The sequence below is a fragment of the Vespula vulgaris genome, chromosome 10 (genome assembly GCF_905475345.1).
Source record: "Vespula vulgaris chromosome 10, iyVesVulg1.1, whole genome shotgun sequence".
Classification (NCBI taxonomy): domain Eukaryota; kingdom Metazoa; phylum Arthropoda; class Insecta; order Hymenoptera; family Vespidae; genus Vespula; species Vespula vulgaris.
Genome location: NC_066595.1, coordinates 4,177,343 through 4,192,544, shown reverse-complemented (window position 1 = coordinate 4,192,544; position 15,202 = coordinate 4,177,343). Strand labels below are relative to the sequence as shown.

At 32.9% G+C, this 15,202-nt stretch overlaps 1 protein-coding gene across 5 annotated transcripts; it reads right to left on the bottom strand.

Moving 5' to 3' along the window:
• Nucleotides 1–274: 274 nt before the first annotated feature.
• LOC127067214 (alpha-actinin, sarcomeric) lies at nt 275–14,901 on the bottom strand. Of its 5 annotated transcripts, XM_051001899.1 has the most exons (15): nt 13,746–13,879; nt 13,157–13,284; nt 5,689–5,923; nt 5,282–5,617; nt 4,964–5,053; nt 4,432–4,517; nt 3,862–4,207; nt 3,509–3,785; nt 3,240–3,411; nt 2,929–3,165; nt 2,770–2,854; nt 2,565–2,668; nt 2,255–2,494; nt 1,848–2,144; nt 275–1,753 (listed from the first exon to the last, which is right to left on the bottom strand). In XM_051001899.1, exons 2-15 carry the CDS (start codon nt 13,256–13,258, stop codon nt 1,595–1,597), a joined length of 2,766 nt encoding a protein of 921 aa, XP_050857856.1. In that variant the 5' UTR covers nt 13,259–13,284; nt 13,746–13,879; the 3' UTR covers nt 275–1,594. The 5 variants fall into 5 exon arrangements, with proteins under 5 accessions (XP_050857856.1, XP_050857854.1, XP_050857851.1 ...); XM_051001897.1 differs by lacking the exons at nt 4,432–4,517; nt 13,746–13,879 and adding an exon at nt 14,701–14,901 and having other exon boundaries at nt 4,968–5,053; XM_051001894.1 differs by lacking the exon at nt 4,432–4,517 and having other exon boundaries at nt 4,968–5,053.
• Between the last annotated feature and the right edge of the window lie 301 nt (nt 14,902–15,202).

Here is a 15,202-nt window from a genome sequence, read left to right as displayed (position 1 = left end):
GATTTGAACGACGATGACTTTGACTATAACAATGGATAACGCTGCGAGTGTGTGTAAAATGTAGTTTAAAAACATGACACGAGAAATGGCAGCTGCTGTTTGGAGAGAGAGATTTTAGATAATAGATCCTATATATTATACACAGTGGCCTCATCGCTTCACAGATATTTATAAAAATAAATACTTTGAAAAAAAAAAAAGAGTGATTCTCATATTTGCTAGCGTAATTAATTAATCGGAGAACGATAATAAATAATTAAATCAAATAAATAAATAATTTGCATCGTTTAACATTGTTTCGCGTACTTCTTTTTTTTCTTTTTTTTTTCTTTTTTTTTGTTTATATACGATTTATAAAGTATTATAATGCGGTGTTTCGCTAATAGTTCGTTGTGTCGCTTTTTATAAAAAAATATGAACATTATTCGATTTCGAGCGAGTTTTCTGGATCCTTAGTAAGAAAGTCGATTCATTCACCTTTAAAGTTCGTAAAATTCGTTATATCGTTTATGATCTTAGCGTTAGATGAATTTGGCCCATCGCGAGAGCATTAACTCGAAGCTTTAGGAAGGATAGGAAATTACTCCAACTATATAATAATACTAGATGTTTCGACAAAAAATAAATTTTATCATGCGATTTAATACTATACTATTTTATATATATAAACATCCATTAAATTAACAACATTGAAATACACCATATGATTTAAATTTTTATTTTATTCATTGTGAATCTGATCTTCATAATGATATAAACGTGTAAACTTTACTATTTGTTAAATAGTTGGAGTAATATTAGCCATATATATACATATATGTATGTCTATGCTCTCGCAACAAGAGATATGAATTATTCGTAATATAAAATTCGTTTTTTTTTTTTTTTGTTATATTAATAGTCGTTTTCAAGCACAGCTTCGTTTATTTTCTCCCTCTAGAACGCTTGCAAGAAAATATCGTTTATCATTCATGTTTGCGGGCATAGGGAAAATTGAATACCTAAAACGATGCAGGATAGGCGCTTGGCAAGTGTTCTAGAAGAGTCGTTATATTGATGCTTCTTTTAACGTGTTATCTTTTTAATGTAAAGATATCAGAGAAATAGATATTATTGTCCCTTCAATATAGTCTTATTTAAGTACAAGCCGTCTTTAACACTCAACGGATATGTGTAATTCATAAAAGATAGCAAGGGTAACTAGCCCGAGAATATGGAATAAATAAATATTTTCATCTGTACTTTAATTTAAAAAAAAAAAAATGCTTTACATTAAAAAGAAGCCACCAATCTTTTAATGCTAATACTCATGACGTGTAGAACTTATTGGTCTATTCCCAATTATTTCAGAACACCAAGTTGATAAAAAATTGCCCTTTTTTACACGTACATGTTATTAATAGCATTCCCATACTAACTAACAATCCTTGTATTGTCCTTTTTGAAAATTGGGTGATTCCATAATTTCTAATTAATTATGAATATACACACCAAAATAACAAAAAGGTAAAATTAATATTTTTTGATTTCACTTAATTTTTGCCTTTCAAGATGGGAACAATTTGTAATTTGTCCGATACATCGTAATACGAAATTAGAGGTCTGATTCACCGTACAATGCAGTGGAGAATGAGCGGTAATCTAAAGCTCCAGGAATTGCATTCGGACCTTTGTATGGTGGCATTCGTTGAATGCAATATTCAGCTTGATCGGGAGGTAATTCTCTCCTCAATTCATCGGGTAGGATATATGGCTGTAAAGAAAATTAATAATATAGATTGTATAAAATTTACATGAAAATTCTTGGTTAACAATTATCATTTATCTTATCTAATCAATTATTTTACCTTATCACCGGCAAGAATGCGGAAACTATCGATCACTTGTTCAGCTGTATCAGTGTCTGTAGATTCACGCGTCATAAAGTCTAAGAATGCATCGAAGTGCACGTAACCTGAATTATTAGGATCAACGATCGCCAATATTCGTTGGAAGTCAATATCACCCTGCCTGTCTTTTCCAATAGAATATCCCAAAGAAACGAGACACGATTTAAATTCATCTGGAGCCAATCTACCTGTTCTGTTTTTGTCAAAGTGATTGAAACTGCTTCGGAATTCATTAAGTTGTTCTTGAGTAATGCCCTGTATGACAAAATTAAACACGTATATGTATATATAAATATATAAACCATACGATATAACATTATGCGGTATTCTCATTACAGTTCACTTTTATAATTTCGATTTATTACCTTGGAGTCTCTTGTAAGAATCTGATTTTCAACTTCATTAATATTACGATTAATAGATGTTAGAAGTTGTTCCCAACCAACTCTTAATGTTTCCATCGTATATTGTGTGTAACGATTTTCGAAGATCATGCCTTCTTGAACCGCTTGATGGATTTTCTCTAATTCCTCAAGATGTGCCTTATATTGATAAACGGCTTGTTCGTACTCTTTCAAACGATGCAATTGATCTTCTAGCGTACCCTGTAAATATCATTATTTTCGATATAATATTCTTATAATACTAAGATATTCTAATATTCTAAATATTTACCTGAAGTCCCAAACCAATAGCAGTAACGGCATCCAATTGTCGTTCTATCCATGGTCCAACGGCATTTGCTTTTTCAGCAAATTGTCGTCGGAGCAATTCATTATCTTTTTACATTTGTTAAGTACTCGCATAGATAGTTTTGTATATAATATTCGACATAAAAAATGACACGACGAAAAAAGAAGATTTAGAGATATAAGGATACTTTGCTGCTTGCGAAGTTCAGCTTGTAATGTACCATCACGTTGCGGTACCAGTTGCCTGACATCACTCCATTTTTTAGTTAGATCCTGCCATAATTAAAGTATCGATTAGTACGTCAAATATCAATAACATTCAACAATCTACAATTATAGTTGCTTACCAAAGCGGTAAGAGTTGTATATGGATTTTCAAGGCCGCCTGGAATTTGGAACTGCTTAACTATTGATTCAACTTCGCGTACTAATCCCACAATTGCATTGTATTCCTTATCAGCTTCACCTAGAGTTGCTTTAAATGCAGCATGTGCATCCATCAAACCTTGAATTTCTTCCATTGTATGTACAATAAACATGTCGACAAGATCTTCTCTAGTTCCATCCAACCAATTGTTGAACGGCTATATAGCATATAGATTAGATTAGATTTAAAATCACGAATTTAATTTGATCATTAGACATTACATTTACTTACTGCAGCTCGTTTTGCGAATTCCAGATGCAACACATCAATCTTCTCTAATATACGTTCTGCTTCATCAAGTGCTTGACGTCTACGTTGAGTGAGTGTACCCAAACGATCCCACTGATCACAAATTCGTTGACATCTAGCATTTACAGATGCACTATCATGATATTCCAATGTACTGTGAAGATATTCATAAAATTAATACAAGAATAACTTGTGAATCCGATGTAAATTGCAGAGAGAGAAAGAGAAAAATAGTATATATAGATTATTACTTCAATTCTTGAGCAATTGCAGCTATTTGTTCTACACGATCTTGATGTGCTGCAAGATCCGATTCAAAGGCCTCGTGCTTCTTTTTTAAAGCCTTCAACTCGTTCAATTTGCATTGTCGGAAGTGCTGCGAAGTAAGCATTTCTTCTTTACCTGCTGTCCAATCTTCATGTGCATCAGCTTTGTGCTTGAACTTTTGAGCTAAGTGCTCTAATCGTTCTAGACGCATCATTTCAGACAGCAACCATTCTTCAAAGGATTTCTCTGCTAATTCTAAGCCTATAATTATTAATAATATCTTAGTTTTATGAACTATAAATATAAAAATATAAAAAATCATTGCAAGTAATTGTACCTTTCCAGGCTTTATTAATATCTGATACCATTTTTCCTTCGGTGGGCATATATGCGGGACGATTGCTCAGTCTCAGCTTAGTTTGCAGAGTATTAAAGTTGGTTTCAAGTTTAGCTTTTTGCTCAACACGCGGAGGTTTGTGCTTACGACGATATGTTCTATATTCTTCTAATTTCTTTTGACAACCAGCAAGAGAATTGTCTGTTTGACGACTAGCGAGCCACGGCATTGTGCGACGAATCCATTCCAATAAATCGGATGCCAAACGCTCATATTCTTCCATCAGTCTTTCATTTTCTTGATTTACTTTCAAAACCTTACAAATCCTATTAGCTGCTGTTTCAGCCTATAACAAAAACTTTATCATTTGTTTCATAAAACACAAGAAAAATTATTATATCGACATAAAAATGATTGTTAAATGGGCCATTTTACATGCAAATGCAAAAGTAAAGACAATTAGATTTTTTACAGAGTTCGTTCGTCAACATTAATTTAGTAAATGTTATATGCATACATGCATATTAGATCATAACTGTTATAAATTAATGTGAAATTCTTAAAACACACCTTTTGAGCACCGCTAAAACAGTGGTAATAAGAAGAAACGTAGGTCATCACAGCCCTCTCATCAGGCATTGCTGTATTTCGCATATCTAGAAAAACACAGTCAAAGAATCTCAAACCATGCATTGTTAACTTAAATACCCAAGTAAAGATTCATACATGTATCTCAACAGTTGTAAGAAGTATTTAGATATACATACATACATATATATATATATATATATATATATATATATATGTGCTTTCATTTAGTTTAGTTTTACCTTACGTTTACAAAAATGAATATAGCAAATATAATACAAGAATAAAATAATAGAGAAATCACTGCTGGTTCAAAAAATGTTCATTGCAATGTATGATGTATTGCCAGACTCTCGTGTTTTGATGGTAGTATATTTAGAATAAAAAGATTCATGTTATTAATCATGTTAGCATGATTAAATTCTGTTAAAAATAAGCACACAATCTAATTGTATTAGTGAAAAATTGCACAGGTCACTTTGTAACAGGATAAAGAACACGCATTTCTTTGCGCTGACCTGCTGAGCACCTTGGAAGGCATGGTAGTAGCAGGAGACGTACGTCATGATTGCTCGCTCATCAGGCTTGGGAGTGTTGATCAAATCTATATGATATTAAGGGAACATAATATTAAGAGTTGATATAATTAAATTCAATGTTCAAAAAGAGACTTTTATCCGTTTTTAGCGCCTTCCTGCATTCCTAAATTGTACCTAATCTGGTAGAATTTTGTATATAAAAAAAACTTAATATATATTTAAGCTTCCTTTCATGTTAAAAGTACAAAATAATGCAAAAAATTTATTTTGAACGTGAACATAGCAATACATACCATCAGGATCTAACATGCGAGGAATGTCCAAATATTTCTCAGCAACATCAAAGGCAGTATTTAAGTTTTCCAAAGGATTGTCCTTGCTAAGTTTATTGTAATCAATCAGATCAGGACGATGACGATGAATGAGAGCACAGAATGCAAGACCATCTTTGAAGGATAAATGGAAGTTTTGAACATTAACGTTCTTGTATGGTGCAGTTTTACGTTGACACCAAAGCAGCAACCCTTCTTTTGCTGTCATTTCCTCAACGGAAATATCTTGAATAGCAAATCTCAAAATTATAGTCCATATCATACCCAATGTCATTTTTAAATTACCATCAACAATCTCTGTAAACAATTAATATATAAATTTCTACATTTTCATTAAGAAAAAAGTGAAATTTAATAAAACAACTGACCTTCTGCTCCAATAGAGACTAATTTTACCCCTTTGCTTGCAATATAGTCAAGGGCTTTATTCACATTAGCAATCTTATGAAATCTCATTTTGCCTCTATCAGGTCGTGGAAGGGTTTCTCCTGAAATAACTTCTAACAGCAACATCAGTTTCAACCCATTTCGAAAGTCGTCTTCGATCGATTCGATGGCAGTGCCTGCTTTACGAAGGTGTGAATTACACCATGCTGTGAATGTCTGAAATTAGAAAAAGAAAAAATATATATATATACATACATAAATTTATATGATGTAGTTCTTTCTATTAGATCATATAGTTTTTTATTATTTCACAATATATTTAAATGTTTAATTTATGGGCAATTAAAATACTACACATGCTATTAATACATGAGAACTAAAATTGAAATGCTAGAAACATAACAGATCAATCAAATTTTTTCTCGGAACTGTAATCAAAAATAAGCAAGATGTATAGAATTTAAAATGAAGAAATGGCAACTATATTACATCAGATATATTTTAGTAACGACCCCGATCTCTCCAGCTATATATATCTTCTGTCCTGGTTCTTAAAATGTGCTTCCTATTACTTTTAACAATTATTTTTATAAACTATTTATTTTAGCTTATACCTGAAATAAAAAGACAAGGAACATTTATCTTATGCATAAAAAAAAAACTGCGAATTTATGTAAATGTTTTATCTCAACAAATATTATACAGAGTATTTTCCTTACAATCAAAATCAGTTAACTCTAGGTAACACACGTACATTTTTTTCATTTTTTTGCTTTTTAATCCGTATATTATGTTTTTATAATCATAATATAAAAGGTATATAAAATTAATATGATTTAATAATTGATTTACAAAGGATTAATTAAGCTTTACTCCTTCATAAATTGTATAAAAAAATACTCTGAAAAAAATTTTAACGATATTGGATTCTATATAGTATATCTTTAATAGCGATACCTACTACATACGGATAAAAAAAGAAACCAGTAACGCACTATAAAATACAAGTATAAGGCATAAACAAAATATGTATTTACGCATACAAATGTTTGATTATTTTTTTATATAAATATATTTATTTTTCTAAGAGATACATTACAGACATACATTACAAACAATTACATACAGATATAATAAGTAAAGATTTAAGAATTTAATTCCTTTTTAAATGGATCAGCATAGCGATCCATTTAAAATGACTATGAAAATCTAGCAATATCAATAATAATAATAATAATAATAAAAATATAGCTACGAAAAGATTTTTTGGAAGGGAAAAATATTGCGTGAAACTTAATACGGGTAGCGTGAAGCACGACGAGCCAAAATTGGACATGAGCCACCCTAACCTCTACACAGAGCCTAAGATCTATTTGTAAAACATCGACTCCTCCCGCGCTCAACGGTAGACGCAGTTTCGAAAACATTCGAACGACTACTCAGTTTCTTCGCTCTGTTGAAAGATCAGATTTTCAATGATTGTGCCAACACGAAATAGTAACGATTTAAGCTCCTAAAAGATTACAAGATTGACATAAATGATACTTGAATTTCGAGAAGATTACATAATTTCTTTTTACAATAAATAAAATGACAATCCGTTTATCTTAAGGGACAGATATAGAATTGTAATATAAAATATTTGCAATAAAAATGACTACGATCTAAATTGTGTGTGTGTGTGTGTTTGTATATATGTATATGTATGTATATATATATATATATATATATATATATATATATATATATATATATATATATATATCAACGAAAGCTCTCATAATATCAAACTTTACGTAAGAACGAAATACATATGTATCTGCCTGTTGAAACTAAAGAAAGCTAAAGAAAGCTAAAGAAAAAGAAAGATTATGTTTCTATATACAAGGTTTTGTTTATATGACCGAATTAGCAGTCGATAGGATGAATCACTAGTGAAACGAAGTAATTGCAACACGCAGCAAGTATATAAAGACGCTATTAATACGGACATTTTTTTTTGTCCTTATCATCGTGCGATACTTCGTGTCATTGTAGTCGTCGTAAAACTTATTCCAAATTCACGAACTAAAAGCCAAACTAAAGTTAAATATTTACATAAATAAAGATTGTGCGCAAATATCATTATAAATAAGTTCCAGTAAAAAGACAATAGCAATAAAGGACAGGTTAAATAAATATAGATCGTTAAACATAAAACGTAACCAGTGGTATTTGCATAATAATTCACATAACCTAAATCCTAAATCTCGAGTGTACGTGGGTGCACGTACTCTAATTCATTTCTATTATTAAATTCTGGCAATACATCTCATTTTCCTCGACGTTTAATTGTTCTTATCGCGTGATACGATTTATAAACGAAGTTATAATTTCCACCGTAATATACGACGCAACACAAGGTCAACTGAGAAGATTGACGAAAAAACAGACGATAATTTATGTCGGAAGAAACGTATTCTCATTTATTTATAATATTATTTTCTCCACGTGTAAAATAATAAAATCCTGAACTACAAATATTTTGTAATCGCGGACGAATTTTTTGTTCTAAGTCGAATAGATACAATGTGAAGACTTTATGCGCTATATATTGTTATTTTTAATTCTATACAAAAAAAAAATCTATTAAACAAATTAAAACTTTCTCTTATCCTTGCTTCGAATTAACCGAGCTCTATTCATCGGACAGCGACAGATGTTCTTAGCAAAGCAGGTGATACTGGCAGTTAAAACATGAAACTATACCGAAGGAATACGTGTATATAACTCGATTAAACGTTGAAGGAAAGCAAACCGATTACGAACTAAACGAAAACGAAATATTTTCCGATATAAAAAAAAAAACAAAAAGAAAATAGAAGAAATCACAGTTCGACCTATCTAAATAAAAATGAAACTTAAGTCTTAATCATCGAACTTCGTTACCACTAGAATGATCTTATTAAACGTATTAATGATGAAATGATAACACGGAAAGAGAGAGACAGAAAGAAAGAAAATCTCACTTTTAACGTGATTCATCACGGTCACTGTCCTATTTTGAGTGCGAACAGAAAGTATATATCGTTACGACGGGAGGTATAACAGACATTCATTCAGAAATATCTCGAGGCGTTATGCGTCGGCATCGGAAATGCCGTACGCAATTTCAACCTTTAGAGTAGCCAGGACCACTCGAAAATAGTTCAATCGTGGGCGAGAATAAAATTTTCTTGCGATGATCTTACGAATGACGTGCCCGAAGAAGGTACATACAAAATGAGAATGAGAGAGATAGACAAAGAAAGAAGGAGAGAGAGAGGGTAAGAATCTTATACGAATAGTTATCACTGCATAACAATCGTCTTAGTCAAGGTGTACAACACACGACATGTGTGGGTCACCCGATTCCAAACTGAGATTTGGCCCGAGTCCTAAACTTTCCAAAGGTTAATGATCTTCTCGTATCTCTCGACACGGATCGTAATCGATCGAACGATTAATAACTCTCGACGTATCACTAACATTTTATTAGATAAGAAACGAGCGCACCTGTTCGAACAATTTTCAATAATATTACGACCCTTTCGATCGGAAATGTTTAAAGAACGGTCCACGAAGAACTTACTCGCGTAAGCTATATATTTTATTTCACTATGTATTAATTTCAGCTAATAGGAAGTTAAGTTATAGAAGAGTGAACGTGAAGTACGGTGAACGAACCAGGAGAACGTTCGTTGTAAAATATCGAAAATTTTAAGGCGCCGGCGTTGGGATCGGGTCGATGCTTGGGACCCCGACTTTCTATGATCGACGTCTTACTCTGCCGCGTGTCTTATCTATTTATACGATCTATTTATACGGTGAACATCAGACGTCACAGATAGAAAGGGAAGAGGAAAAACGGTTTATTGTATAGCATAGTGTAACTGACTTTTGTCAGTAGGAAACTATTTCACAATTATGTATTATGTAATTTGGTATAAGCATGTAAGTAGACTGTTGTTTACAAGCGTTGAAATATAATGGTATGAAATATAATAATTATTTTATAAGATAACGAAAAAAAGAATATATAGTCGATATAATTAGAAAAGATACAGAGACGAATAGAAAAGCAGCATCGGACTATCGACTATCAACAGTGATAAGTGCATAGTACATATGTGCACATATATATACAATGTTATCGACAACATTTTATGATAACGCATCGGCCATTTTATTTTGTTTCTTTTTTTTTCTTTTTTCCTTCGAGGAACGTAAGCACCATAATTGTTGCGATAACAAGAACGTTCACGTTGCTTGTAAGAATCATTATCGAATAATAAACAGGAAAAATTCGTATATACGTATGTAAACGTTTAACATATAATAAAAATATATCGATGTGCATAATAGAATCGATTTGAAATCGATGAATTTCAAAGACGTTCGATCGAAACAGACATCAAGAGCGAGATCTCTCTTGTCAGTCTTCTTAAACCTCGTCGCATTCGTTCTATGCTTGCTATCTGAGATTTATGTTCTCAAAAGTGCGACCTATTTCGCTGAAAATACATTGGATGGCCTTTGGAACTGGCAATAAAATACAAGAGTCAAGAGAAGATGCATACAAGCGGTGTTCGTGGTGTACGATGAAAACTAGAAGGTCGTAAAGGACGTGCTCGATGTATCGTTAGAAAAAAAGAAAAAAAAAAGAAAAAAAAATATATCTAATGCGATGCTCGCTGGAATACAAAAAAAAAAGATCTATCGTTTCTATCTTTAATAAAAAATAAAAATGAAGTAAATACATTCTCCAACCCTTCCATTGATTATATCATATCAAAATATAAAAAAGAAAAGAAAATAAAAAAAAAAGAACAAAAAAAAAGAGAGAATAAAAAAAGAATAAAAAGTTTTGAAACTAGCGATCACGTTCGAGTCGTGCGATTCGTAAAAAGATTATTTTTCTATGTGTGTTATGTCACACATGCACGCTGACGCGTCGATGTTGAGCCAAGAAAAACTGATTCCTCTTTTACTATCTTGAACGATTTCTCTGACTCTATAAAATTCTTCGGATTCTTCTACAGGTAATATGAGATTCTACAGATGATAATTACGTAGATACGTGAGAGATTATCGACAATAATGTATTTCCGCAAAAGCTTACGAAGAGATATGACCTATTTAGTACTCTGCGGGGAGGAAGACGGGGGAGGGGAACCAAGGAAAAAATTCCTATCACCGTTCCCTGGAATGTTTCATGCGCAGCCTCGAAAGTCGGCGCAACGATGAGGTTTTACAAGAAATTCTGTACAGTTAACCGGCCGACACGACGACGAACTAGTCCCTAGTTTCATTCGCCATTTACGCTATCGCTCTCGCACACATAAACATGCATACACATATATACACATATTTATAACGATCTTAATAAACACGACATCGAACAATGTCACATTGATTAAATAAGCGACAAAATATATATATATATACACATGTGTATGTGTGAAAGAGATTGTGTATGTGAATCGAAAGTGAATAAAATGACTAAACAAAATCGTTGATGAATTGTTATTTAACAAGAAAATTAATGTCTGTAATTATTAAATACTCTACATTGTCAACTTAAAAATTAACGAAAGATAAATATTTGTCAACGGATGTCGTTAATTCGATTGGTTTCGCGGTATACAATATATCTTAAAACTCAAAGATTCTTGGATCACCGATCGTGATCAAAATATTCGCACGAGTGTCGCCGAGAAAACATGGTGACCTTTCCGTCACGCGGTGCAACTCGAAATTCGATGAGACTGCACGTGTTCGGCTATTGCACGACGCTTGCACTGCAATTTTTCTCTCAATTCAATTATTGTATATAGTTAAGTTCCTAATAATATTCTAAAAGAATTAGTAATAATTATATTTGTCATCTATGAAGAATGAAAGAAGAAAAGAAACGAGAAATAGAAAGAAAGAAAAAGAGAGAGAGAGAGAGAGAGAGAGAGAGAGAGAGAGAGAGAGAGAGAGAGAGATAAGATCTTTTTTTGATCGTCGGAAATCAAAAGAAATGTTTATTTCGACCGACGTAATCATTTGGAACCGAAAACGAGAGAAAGATAGATAGATGTATAGATAGATAAATAGATAGATAGATAGGTAGATAGATAGATAGATAGAGAAGGTTATTGTGAGCCTCCGGAAGAGGACATGTGAATATCTAAAATTAGAGCCGTTGCGAAAAATATATCCGACACCTAACGGCGTCAAGAAACTATTTCACGAGGAGACAGAAGGAATTTCTTGGTAATCGGATAGAAGCCAATAGATATATCTCTGTCTCTTATCTGATATCCAATGTCGACATTAAATGCGCGATGAGTCGCTCAAGACGTCAACTTAGACACTTATCTACGTATAATTGAAAATTTCTGATTTTCATCATCCATTCTTGGTTAGGATTGTAATATCGTATGATAATAATTGGAGCTTAATACGTTACGGTTATTGTTTCGTACAATCGAAGTGTCTATCGCACATAATCGATCGTATCGATCGATGTATCGAAGATACTCTTTTTTGTTTTATAAAGCCGCCAATTTTCAAAGTAACGCCACTAACCTGTAAAAATTTTTTAAAAAGAAAAAAAAAAGTAAAAGAAAAAAAATGATCGAACATATAGATACGAATTTGACTGACTCATTGCTTGATTATTTTCGTCATAAAGTCTGAAAATACAATCCGAAGGGCTCTGGCCGATATACGCAAGGAGACAAGCCTGGGAGCCTTGAGCTCTTGCCAAAAATGAAGAAAACGTTTCCAACGAGTACTCGAGGATGTTCTACTTCATCAATTAAAGACTCGCACCCGTCCAATCTTTTGCGTTTGAATACAAAATACCAAGAGCAAATTCTTCTCTCGACTAAGCGAACGTGCATAACTACGCGACACATAATATAATTCCGTGTCCCCTAATTCTAATATTAGAATTGACATTAGTACTTTGACGAATAAGCGTTGCTATATAAAAGAAAAACAAAAAAAAAGTATAATAAAATAAAATAAAATAAAATAAAATAAAAAAAAGAAATGAGGTACTAAAAACGTAACTACGCGGGAAAATTTAAACATAATATATCTCGTATGATATATGATATATGTTCTTACGATAGACAAAAGATAAACAATGCTCCACGTGCAAAAATCATTTTCGATAGACTTCACTGTTTCATAAATTCTTTAATAAAATATATCTATTTTTTCCTTTGATTCAATATTTTAATCATGTCGTCGAAGAAACCACATTTTATTCGTTTCAAATTTAAATCGAATTCGCGGACTTTCAACTAATCCTGCCGTTCATTTACGTCTCTTGAAATCGTACATATCGAAGTCTGTCAATACGGTTAATACGGAGAGAAAGGGGCTTTTAAATAGAAATAAACATAGATAGATATACATGTATATATATCTCACCTTTTTCTGTTGTTTCTCCCAGGCCGGGTCCAAGAGACCTTCTCTCTCCCACTCCTCCTCGGGCTCCATGTATCCGTCCCCGTAGGCCTCCATGTCGTTCATCCTTCTTCCGTGTATATCTCACGTTCCTTTAAACGCAAATCCCAAACGTGTCACCTGATACTTATCCGTACGTAGGAGAAATAATTAAAGAACTAGGATACATCCGAAATTAACCACCTTTTTGAACGTGGGAGTTCTTTACGTGTCTCTTTCAAGTTGTGTACTCGTATAACGCTCTTCGCGACAATAACGGAAACTGACCGAGATATCGAGAAAAAAGAAAGAGAAAGAGAAAGAGAAAAAGAAAGAGAGAGAGAGAGAGAGAGAGAGAAAAGAAAGAGAAAGGGCAAATATACGAGAAGGACAGCAAGCGTGTGTTTGTAACGTAGAGAGGCGCGTCGAACAGGCACGCGACGGTTTCGAGGAAGAAAGGAAGATGATACGAGAGAACCGAGAAAAAAGAAGGAAAGAAAGAAAAATAACCAACGAACGAGCGAACGATAGAGAGAAAGAGAGAGAGGAATGGCCGAAAAACGTGCTAACGTACCCGCTAAGCCCAGAAAATGTTCGGTTCGTGTCTTTCCCTCGCGCTGACCCCTCTGCCACGAGTCTGACACACGATTTGCTTGCCGGCGCACGAGCCCCCTTCGCCGCCGTTCGCCGCCCTCCCTCCATTACTCACGGAATCACCCGAACCCAGACCGTTCGCTCGCTATTGCCCCCACCATGCTCACGCGGTTTCGTTTCGCGTTACGAAAATGTATGCGCGATTGATGTTCCTTCCTAGCATAGTGGGGTGGGGAATATACACAAACAAAAAATCGAAGCTTACAAGAGATAAATACGTTTCGACGAGAGAATCAATCAGTCTTATATTTGTTATCGTCACCTTATAACCGAACGTTCGTCTTACGAAACTATCTACTCTCTTTTAATATTAATTTAATCTATCTCATACTTTCTTTTACTTTCAGCTTCATACGATTATATAAAATGCGAAGAGAATCTTGTGATATGTATTAGAAGCGAATTCGAACTTTCTAGATTGCGTATTATTCTCGATGATTCTACGGAGCTCCAAGATTAATAGGTTAGAAACGTATTCGCCGGTAATATGTAATATTCGTCTATTTATTTTCAGAATTCGTCAAGATAACACGTAGGATAACTCTTATCGTAGGATATATATATATATATATATATATATATATATATAAGCTTAACAATAATACTTCGTTATGAAATTGAAAGGGAATTAAAGAAACGTTTAAAATAAAAATGGTCATATCGTATGATACTTGATAAGATCGATCGAGCTCAGTTCTCATGTCACTTCATTATCCTTCATATTATAACTTCGAAAATACTTCTTTACAATAATATCAGATTTTATTATTAATCTAAGATCACATTTAAATTTATTGCGTTTTTCGATCACTTCATGTATGTCCAAAAAATATGTATCTACATATATTCATATGTACACCATTTTAAGTACATACCTAGGCTCATTGACTGAGGCCAATTTCAGCTTTCCTTTTCCACACAAACTATTAATTGACAAGTTCAAGGACTGCAATAATATTTAAAGCAAAAACAGAGTCGGAATGTTACACCTCATACACTCGTACGTTACAGAAATAATACGACAATTCGCGCAAAATTTCACGATCATCCAAGATAACTCCATCACCGCGCGGCTTCGCAACACTGTCACGAATCAATAAAATCTAGAGAGGAAACTTTTTCGTTGTAAAATATTCGAATGTAAATAACAATTTCGTTTTATTTTACAGGTTCATCGTTTTGATTAATCACACGTAAGATTTATTCGTTATTTAATTTTATTTATTATTGCTCGTCGAATTTTAAACATATTATTATTATTTTTGTTTTTTATGCTCCATATAAAATTTAGAAAATAAATCTCATGCGATAAGTAATAAATAAAAAATAATCTAATGAAAATATTTTCGAAAAAATATTAAATAGGTTAGTTAATAA